This window comes from Protobothrops mucrosquamatus, unplaced genomic scaffold (assembly GCF_001527695.2).
Source record: "Protobothrops mucrosquamatus isolate PMUCROS unplaced genomic scaffold, P.Mucros_1.0 scaffold4707, whole genome shotgun sequence".
Classification (NCBI taxonomy): domain Eukaryota; kingdom Metazoa; phylum Chordata; class Lepidosauria; order Squamata; family Viperidae; genus Protobothrops; species Protobothrops mucrosquamatus.
In genome coordinates this window covers 70,508-81,139 of record NW_015390602.1, presented here as the reverse complement: position 1 = coordinate 81,139, position 10,632 = coordinate 70,508, and the positions used below count along the sequence as shown (strand labels likewise).

The 10,632-nt window shown below is 41.1% G+C and overlaps 1 protein-coding gene across 1 annotated transcript in view; it reads left to right on the top strand.

Moving 5' to 3' along the window:
* The window catches only part of RHOBTB2 (Rho related BTB domain containing 2), a 10,610-nt gene extending 4,724 nt beyond the window's left edge, over positions 1-5,886 (top strand). The window contains exons 5-9 of the mRNA XM_015828600.1: positions 1,498-1,616; positions 2,900-3,050; positions 3,407-3,495; positions 4,547-4,652; positions 5,295-5,886. Coding sequence (XP_015684086.1) covers positions 1,498-1,616; positions 2,900-3,050; positions 3,407-3,495; positions 4,547-4,652; positions 5,295-5,521 — 692 coding nt within the window. The 3' untranslated portion in view covers positions 5,522-5,886. The remainder of the gene's footprint in view (positions 1-1,497; positions 1,617-2,899; positions 3,051-3,406; positions 3,496-4,546; positions 4,653-5,294) is intronic.
* The last annotated feature ends 4,746 nt before the right edge of the window (positions 5,887-10,632 follow it).

Below are 10,632 nucleotides of genomic sequence, written 5' to 3'. Positions count from 1 at the left end.
TAAGTCATTAGTTGTTTCCTTGTGCTGCCACTCCCTAGGCTTCTAAGTTTCCTGAGGATGGGCACCAGTGTGAGCCCAAAAGCTTGAAAGAATAAACCTTTGGTCCGGGTGACTGACTCAGATCAGATCCTACAATCTAACTGATCATTGATGTCAGGGGACACCTGCCTTATTCTGGGCATGAATGTTGTACAGAAGCTGTCTTAACAACTGCCTATTGAGTTAACAGGCCAAGTGAGGTCAAATAAGCAAACAGAAATTTTGGATTCTGTTGGGTTTCGTCTACGTGCCTGCATTGGTGATTGGTGCTCCCCCCACAAAAATGAACTTGGCTGCTTGTGGGGAACCACGACTGCCAAATCTGCCTTTTCTGTGTGCCAACATTCTGCATGTTCCTTTGTGAAAACGTATCCCGCATTTAAAACATCTTACTTGCTAGGGACACAATTACTTTAAAGTCTTCCGCTTTGCTATTCTGGTGTCAGGCACAAAAGACCGGGTCCATCCATGACGGTTCAATTAAACTGGTTTATTGCTAAAAGCCTATGCATCAGAAACTTCTCAACTAAGGTTTGGCACCAGCTTAGAGTTAGATAAGGGTCAATGGCACTCCAAAGGAATTGGACTTCATTCTCTTGTGAATACGTAGAAATTCTAGGCTGATTCCCCTTTTCATCCCACCCCCAGTTCTGCCATTCCATTCTTTTACATCTGGTTCACCTAGGCACAGAGGCACTGGTTCCAATGTGAGGTTGAAATCTTATCCAGTCTTCAAGCGGGAGAGTTTGGATAAGGTTTACCACCTCAATGGGTACATGTGTATCCAGTGGCCCTTCTACCTGCTGCCACACCAGTGGACTAGCTGCTTCCCTGCCCCAGGCATCTCTGCAGATGCTGGTTTAACAGCAATATTAAAGGGGCACCTGGCGTTCATAAAATTATTTGACAGCATGCAGTGTCCTGCTATTTTTATTCTATGTATCCAGCTGTTGCCAAATACGATCGTCCTGATTGTTGTCCCTGTTCCTGTTGTGGGTGGAACAAACATAAAACCGATTGGCAATAGCCTTTGGGTTATGCCTTTAGGGCAGGGTTTCTCAGCTTTGCAATTTTGAGATACGTGGATTTCAATCCCCAGAATTCCTCAGCCAGCAAGTTGAAGCCTTACGTAGCTTAAAGTTGGCAAGGTTGACAAACACTATTTCAGGGTAAACATCTGTGGAGCTTCTCATTCATCCAGGACGATCATATTTGGCATATGTGTTGGTTTACTCGCCTAAACTTCCAAGGCTGGCAAATTGCACCCTGCAGAAATTTCGGCTAGCCATATTTGGAGGGACAAATCTTATCTTTGCCATATTATTAAGCCAGGCTTGGCAAGGTGGTTTGTTGTGTTTTTTTTTGACATAGGCATAATCTATACCTCAGTTTCCAGCATGACAGGGATGCGTAACTGTTACTTAACAGATGTGCTTAGCATATTCTCCTCTTTTGCAGATGTCACTTTTATACTGGATGACGGTGCTATCAGTGCTCACAAACCCTTGCTGATCTCCAGTTGCGACTGGATGGCTGCCATGTTTGGGGGTCCTTTCGTCGAGAGCTCAACTCAGGAGGTGAGGCAACCTTGAGCATGGACTGAGAAATTTATTTTATTTTATTATATTTTATTATATTTTATTATTTTATTTTATTTTATTATATTTTATTTTATTTTATTTTATTTTATTTTATTTTATTTATTTTATTTATTTTATTTATTTTATTTATTTTATTTATTTTATTTTATTTTACTTCATTTCATTTCATTTCATTATTTCATTTTATTTTATTTTATTTTATTATTATTTTATTTTATTTTATTTTATTTTATTTTATTTTATTTTATTTTATTTTATTTTATTTTATTATTATATTTTATTTTATTTTATTTTATTTTATTTTATTTTATTTTATTTTATTTCATTTTATTTCATTTTATTTATTATTTATTTTATCCCACCTTTATTACTTCATAAATAACTCAAGATGGCGAACATACAACACATAATTTCCTCCTCCCCCCCTCCTCCTCCGTTTTTCTCCCCACCACCATTACTACCCTGTGAGGTGAGTTGGGGGCTAAGAATCACCAGCCCCAAAGTCACCCAGCCAGCTTTCATGCCTAAGGCAGGACTAGAACTCACCGTCTCCTGGTGATTGCCTCAAAGTTACCCAGCTGGCTTGCATGCCTAAGGCAGGACTAGAACTCACCGTCTCCTGGTGATTGCCTCAAAGTCACCCAGCTGGCTTGCATGCCTAAGGCAGGACTAGAACTCACCGTCTCCTGGTGATTGCCTCAAAGTCACCCAGCTGGCTTTCATGCCTAAGGCAGGACTAGAACTTACAGTCTCCTGGTGATTGCCTCAAAGTCACCCAGCTGGCTTGCATGCCTAAGGCAGGACTAGAACTCACTGTCTCCTGGTGATTGCCTCAAAGTTACCTAGCTGGCTTGCATGCCTAAGGCAGGACTAGAACTCACCGTCTCTTGGTTGCTGGCCCAAAGTCAGTCAGCTGAATTTCATGCCTAATGTGAGACTAGAACTCACACTCTCCTGGTTTTTAGCCACCCAATTCTCTCTCTCTCGCTCTTTTTTTTAATGTAACTTCATGTAGTTACATCCGTGTCCCTGAGTGAACTTTTTGTACACAGCCACGTTCACTTGTTTCAACCAACGTTAGCGCTGATGTTTTCTGCGCAAAATGCACCGAATGTTGGGAATGCTGCTTTGAAAGAGCGCAGCAGCTGGAGAAGGGTATAAAATGGGCTCAGTATGGTTGAAGAAAATGTGGAGATTTTACTTTATTTTGCATCTGAAAATGGTACAAATTTAACCCCTTGGTATCCTCACCATTGCAGGTAGTGCTACCATACACCAGTAAGAGTTGCATGCGAGCAGTGCTTGAGTACCTGTATACTGGCCAGTTTTATTCTTCTTCAGACCTTGATTACATGAAACTCATCATCTTGGCCAACCGCTTGTGTCTGCCACACCTGGTTGCACTCACAGGTAATTTGCTGCACTTTTCCTTCCCCATTTATAAATGAGGGATCGTTTCAAATGCCAAACATTGGAAAGAAACAAATGCCAACTATAGGAAATAAGCATGGCATTTGTTTTTCATTGTCCATTTTGGACATGCTCTATGTGTGTCAAGTTTATATTTGCCTTTTTGTTAATCTCAGCTTTCAGGGAACAGGACTGTTTTTAAAAAATGCAATAGATGATACCAGTTCCCAGATTATTAATTTTAGCCCACCAATAATTCAATTGGTTTGTTATTGGCAGGACAGAAATCTAAATCTTATCTTTGGGAGCATGTAATGAACCAACTGATCGTATTTGATATGTTTATCATTTTGCAGAACAGTTCACTGTGTCTGGTTTGATGGAAGCAACACAGTTGTTAGTGGATATAGACGGTGATGTCCTTGTGTTCCTGGAGCTGGCTCAGGTACAAACAACTTACTTAGAATCAATCCAAAATGCTCTTTGTTTTGGAATAGTGCTATATAGGAATAGGAATATAGGAATATTCTTTATTGGCCAATGTGATTGAACACAAAAGGAATTTGTCTCCGATGCATAAGCTCTCAATGTTCATGCAAACAAGTCATAAGATCATAAATCATAACAATAATAAACCATAGGATACAAACAACAAGTGATAAAGGAGAAGGTAGTAGGAAAGATGAGAAGATAAGAAGATTAGAAGGATAATCGCAATATAGCCCTACTACATGGGTGAATATCTTTAGGCATAAGACACTGCTGTGGGAATTGGGTGTTCAGCAGAATGATGGCATGGGGGGGGGACTGTCTTTGTGTCTAGTTGTTTTGGCATTGTTTTGTTGTCCTTGTTTTGGAATATTGTTAGGCCATAATCTGATACTCGTCTGATGATACGTTCTGTGAAGCTCAATGCTTCTGCATTGACTTGGATGGGATCCTCCTTTTAATGTATTTATATCCCGCCTTTATTATTTTTAAAAATAACTCAAGGCGGCGAGCACATCCAACACATCCAACACACCTTCCTCCTCCTATTTCTCGACAACAACAACCTTGAGAGGTGAATTGGGCTGAGAGAGGATGACTGGCCCAAAGTCACCCAGCTAGTTTTCATGACTAAAGCAGGACTGCTGGGGTAGGCAACTGTGGCAGTTTTATGATCTGTGGACTTCATCCCCAGAATTCCTGAGCCAACATGGCTCACCAGATCCCATCCTTTTCAAAGGAAGATTTGACTCAAAAGCTCTACAGAACAAGTCTAAACACATGCCAGTTGCTAAGGGTTCCGAATTTTGCTCATGTGACCGTGAGGATGATGCAGTGGTCATGAAGTGTAAAAAAAAAGGCTCATAAGTCACTTTTTTCAAGGCCGTTGTAACGTCAAACAGTCACAAAATGTATGTCTGTAAGTTGAGGACAACCTGTATGCCTTTTCTGGCTAAATGCAAATAAAATGGTGACTCATGCCAGCCTGTCTTTTCTCTTCCCCACAGTTCCATGGTGCCTACCAGCTTGCCGATTGGTGCCTCCACCATATCTGCACCAACTACAACAATATCTGTCGCAAGTTTCCTCGGGAAATGAAAGCAACGTCAACAGGTAGGTGTGAATTTACGAACGATGGCACCGCTTTCCTTTTGAGCTCAGGAGTCGCGTGGATCAAAAAAGATGATCCTGTCGTTTTTGCAAACTTTTTTTGTGGCAGAAGAGGGCCATTCTTGTCATCTCTGTGTGCTATCGGTCCATCTGATATTTATCTGTTTTACAGTCTCAGAGGAAGACAAATAATCTGAACATGGACAGTCAGAGAACTTATGGTTGTTTCTCAGCTGCCTGTCAATTGGGGAACAGGATTTATCCGTTCTCGATTCTCCAAGCTGCTCCCAGTTTTTGCTTCTAACAATTTAACATCTCCCAAAGTGAAAGGCAGCTCTTAAATCGGGGTAGCCAGTTTAGTTCTAGGTTTTCTTTGTACAATTGCATTTTGCAAATATACAGGGCTTGCTTGTAGCCTGCAAAACACGCAGGGTGGGCATGAAAACAGGCGTGGAGCATACCACCACATTGCTGTTTTTATTTTACTTTGCAAACTGCCGTGGGACGGTCCTTTTTGTATTGCACCAGCTGTGTTAAAAAACAACAACAACGTTAAATTTGTACGAGTGTTTCAGGAATAAGAAAGATCCGAATTCTAGCATGGGGCCGAAAGTTCTTAATTTCTCTTTGAACTTTTCTCTGCAGAAAATCAGGACTACTTTGAGAAGCATCGTTGGCCCCCCGTTTGGTACCTGAAGGAAGAGGATCATTTCCAGAGAGCCAGGAAAGAGCGCGAGAAGGAAGACTACCTCCATCAGAAACGGCAGCCAAAGAGACGGTGGCTCTTCTGGAATGCCTCTTCCCCATCCTCATCTGCCGCCACAGCTTCCTCTTCCTCTTCTTCCTCCTCCTCTTCCTCTGCTGTGGTTTGAAGGTTGCACTGCCTACGCTTCCGATGGCTCTTAGAAGGAGTGAGCCTACTGGTGCCCGGCGTTCCAAAGCCGTGGTGAGATACCACTGGCTGAGGCCCTCAGAGGAGAAAAATCAGCATGAATCTCCCTGAGAGGCTGATGAGAAAAACCTGAAGGAGAGCAGCTCGGGAGCCAGAATACCCAACAACTCATCCAGAGCTCCAGGTGGTCTCCATCCCTGTCTCAGCTAGTCTAGAAGCACAGCAGACGGAGAGACCTCCACCGGTGGAACGGAAAGCAGTCCTGTTTCTTTCCAAGAGGCTCACTCATCTAGTGGGACTGACCTTTTTTTGCAGAAATGCTGGAGGAGGGTGTTTTTGTTTGTTTGTTTGTTTGTTTGTTTGTTTAATGGGAGAAAACAATTACTCCAAGAAAGAAGGAGCCATTCTGTATTATTTTTTCCTTCTTTTCCCCTTTGCGAAAAAAAGTTTTTGTTTTTTTTTAAAAAGTATTAACGTACCTCACATCGACCATTCTCTGCACCTTAACATTTCAAGCTGCTGCAGATGCTGCGTGTCCCAGGACTTTGTTTTCCCTTTTCTGGGTTCCTTCACGATGGGAAGGGGACCACTTTATTTTGGTTGCACTTAACTCCTACCCAGGCACTTATCTCTAGATGTTTTGCTTTGAGCAAGGCATGTATCCTGCCAGCAAACGGCAGTGGTCTTTCTGCTCCTGAAAGGTGGACACCCCAATGAAGGAGACACTGGCCTAGAGAAGCACAGATCCTCCACTGGGGTTCAAGGGCAAGAGGGAGAAAAAAATGACCGTAGAATAGCAAAACCATCTTGGCGAAGCTGGAAAGCTGTTCCCACCCACTTTTTTCCCTTAATTTTGCCAGTAGTTTGCAACACAATCTACAAGACTGACCGGATTAGGAGGAAAAATGGGAGGACGAGAACAATGCCGCCTGGTTTTGGCCATAATGCTTGAGGATGCGTTGTGTATGAAAGAGTATAAACCCCCCACCCCCAGCAGTTATTGTGCTGTTTTAATAAAAAATGAAACACCAACCAATACACATCTTGGATTTTAGTGTGGAAGGTTCTGTTGTAATAAATGGTATTTTAAAGAAGGAGTTGTGAACTTTTTCTGTGACTTGGAAGTGGAAAGAAACAAGAGAGGGTGACAATCCAGAGCAGTCTTACTCTGCCTGATACTGAACCGTCTCATTGTGGTGGATGGTAGTTCTGAATAGTAAACAATAGCATTTAAGCTTATATACTGCCCCATAGCACTTTACAGCACGTCTCAGTTTATAACGTCAGCAGATTGTCCCCAACAATCTGGGTCCTCATTTTACCAACCTTGGAAGGATAGAAGGCTGAGTCAACCTTGAGCCAGTCGGGATCGAACTGCTGGCAGTGAACAGAGTCAGCCTGCAATACTGCATTCTAACCACTGCGCCACCAGGGCTCCTCTTCTAACTCTGCTTCAAATAACTAAAGCTTTAGTGTTGTGAGCTCTACCTACAATAGCTGTGTCTAAAGCAGAAGACAAAAGACATGTTCTAGCACCCCAAGTATTGCCTCAGAAGACAAAAAAAAAAAAAAAAAGATAACGCAATGTGTTTGATCCCATTAGGATCAAACTTGAGACTCTGGGCAGAGTTTGCCTGCAATATTGCACTTTAACCACCAGGGCTTTAGGCTCCACCAGCCTAGCTCCAAATTCTAGGCATTGCAGTTATCAAAAGTTCGCAATAGCCGCAAAGAGACTTTGTGGGTCAGCTGTATTGCAACTTGAATGTCTTTGAGGCCCCTCTTGGGACTGGAGAATAAACACTGATATTAGCATTAAAAAAAAAACCCCATACTAATAATTTTATTTACTTGCACTTAACAGAAGCAAGTTTGAAAATGTGCAGCCCTACTTGATGTTCGGGTATCCTGGAGCAGGATACAGAATGTCCTAGGTTCTTCCTCCAACTGATACAAATCGTGCCACGGTTGAGGCCAGAATTTTCATTGCTAAGAAAGGCGGTCGTGAGCGAGCCGCACTCAAATTTGGCCACCTGTTTTGTCGCGGTTGTCAACTGCAGTTAAGTGAATCAGGAGGTCGTTAAGTGAAGCTGACTTTTCCCCATTGACTTGGTTTATCGAAAGCTCCCTGGGAAGGTTGCAAATGGTGATCACGTGACCCTGGGATGATGCAACCATCACACGTGCCCGTTACCAAGCACCCAAATTTGGATCACATAACGGAGGATGATGCCAAGGCAGTCTTAACTGTGAGAACCAGATATGTCACTTTTTTTCACTGCTGTTGTAACTTTGGACAACCACTAAATGAACGACATGTTAAGCTTATCCGATGTCCTGGCATTTTTAAAACATTGCTCTGGATTATGAAGGCTTTAGGGCAGGGGTAGGCAACCTTGGCTCTTTTATGACTCGTGGACTTCAACTCCCAGAATTCCTGAGCCAGCATGGCTCAGCTTGGAAATCTCTCTTTCCCCTCAGCATGGCTGGCTCAGGAATTCTGGGAGTTGAAGTCCACCAGTCATAAAAGAGTCAAGGTTGCCTACCCCTGCTTTAGGGTATGGTTCCATACATGCAAGAGACAAGCTTCTTTCTCCATGCTGATAAAATGAGTGGGTCGTAACTCTTGCCAAATAAGGTGGCATGTTATAATGCTCCAGATTCAGGTCAGAATTTAGAATTTGTGCACGGGAAACCATAAACATAAAATTCCGCTTGCCACAACATCAGGGATAATATATTTCCAACCATCCTGTCCAATTTTTAAAAATATTTTTTTAAAAAAATCCCTGGCTGAGGAATTCTGGGAGTTGAAGTCCACAAGTCTTAAGAGTTGCCAAGTTTGAAGACTCCTGCTCTACGGTATGTCCCAAACCTGGAATTGACTTCAGGATTGAACACAAGCTCACCTGCTCATATATTCTGAAATTTTTGATTGACTCATGTAGATACTAGATAGACTTCAAAGAGAGTATACAGAGAGTAAAATAAACACCCTCGGTCCCTTGAGGGTTTTTAAATATGAGAATATAAAAAACCAGGGAGAAATGTTAATATCAAAAACAATAAAAGATCATTTTCTTCGGTTTGCTTTACATTAAAAATATATATTAACAGATTGTACAACAGTGTGTAATTTTTAATGATGGTTTTATTTATTGAAAAATGGAACTTTACATAGTTTCATCAACAAGTACCTGTTTTCATTTCAACAGCCAACGAGCAAAAAAACAAATCCATAAATTAAACAAGGATTTATACAAACTTGAACAAATATTTTTTTTCATGCAGCCCCACTATCTAAAATAATTATGCATTTAAGTTAACACTTCTGCATGAATTTTTAAACCAAGTATTCAAAGAGAAGAGAAAATAGAAACAAAAACACCCCATAAACATAAATATCTAGAAATAGATAGAACTTTGGAACAAACTTCAATTTGAAGAGTAATTATTTGCACCAATATTTTTGTTCCTTGTCAATTCTGCTTCAACAGATGTCTGCAAACATGGCAGGATCCAGATCCCAGCTGCTAAAAAAGGTGACCTGGGCTTGTCGTCTTATGGGTTCAACTTCAGCCAATACATTGAATGGAAATGTGTTGAATTTCAAAGATTTACATAGAACCCGGTCTTCCAAATCCACATAAACTTAATCAGATGGACTTCCTCATCAAGACTTCCATCACATACAACATGCCAAATGTATGCCAGAGACTTAAGGTTTTAAAAAATCTGGCTAGGGTCTATCTATCATTATATGCACCCTCTTCTCTTTAATGCTGCAGTGATTGCCTGCATTCCATACCAAATAAAAATGAATTCTTCTGGCACTCTTGCATTTTTACTGGCCTCTGGAAATGCCGCAGGGTAAGACACATTCAAATTCATCCTGATAAAAAAAATGTTATTTTAACCCCAAACAATAAGTCACGGTGTAAAGTCACAAGCTGAGTTATCTGGACATAGAGGCTCATCCAGAACAGTTGTCCACCCAGAAGCTGTTGGATAGTTCTTCCGGGAATGGAAAGATGGCCCTGCCACCCAACCTTGTAGTCTCCCTGCTTCCCTTCCACACACACTTATTGAATTAAATGGTTGAATACTGAAAATTATGGGCAGAAACCGCCCCCACCTAATTCCTTTTGTACTAACACTGTCATTCAAATTTTGTCCGGTATCAAGGATTACTGCAAGCACAGTAAGCTAGCCAAATAGCAGTGTCAAGGCACGGAGCACAGGAAACTGAATTCACCCACTACCAAACCAGAGTATTCTTTATCCAGAATCAAATGTGGGATGCCAAAAACAGTGAATTCAACACTGAAAGGAAGGCAGCACATGAGGGCTGGCGTTCTACACAACTTTGGGGCCACTTTGAACCTACAAGAGGGATCTTGTAGGCACACTGAGAATGAAGCACCGCAATTTTACAACCTCAAACAATTGCTTGTAAATATGCGGAGTGCAATAAGGGTAACTATCCCCTTTCTCATGCTCCAGATTAATAATTTACAAAATAAAATAATTCATCAGCTTATTTTTAAAATTGTCATAAATAAAACCCTTGCCATATTTACTGCAAATCAGAAATAGGACCTCACATTAAAGTACTTTGGTTAGGGTGGATTTTTTTTTTCCCCAACATTTTAATTTTAAAGATCAGCCATTTTCTTTTTATGCTATTTTGACCTTTTGGCGTAACGGCAGCAAAAACACACACATATTTTTTTTAGGAACTCAAATTAACAGGGTATTTTAAAAAAGATAAATAACTCAGGCTGATTTCATCAACATACTACGTATCTTCTCGGTGAGGATCTGGATCCTGCCCTGTCACACCGTAGAATATAAATTAACATTAAACTGTAAACAAGTAGTTGGAAAATCCTTCTGTCCTGTCTTTTCAGGCTTCCCACTGAAAAGAGATTCCTGGAGACCCCCAAAGTGCACTTAAGAACAATCCTTTCTTTGTGAGAAATGTATAATGGCTTGTCTAAAAACCGAGATGGAAAATAACTTTGGGCATAGCATTTCGTTCCTTGAGATTTTTAATTTTCACTGAATTCAAAAGAAGAGAAAATGTTTCTA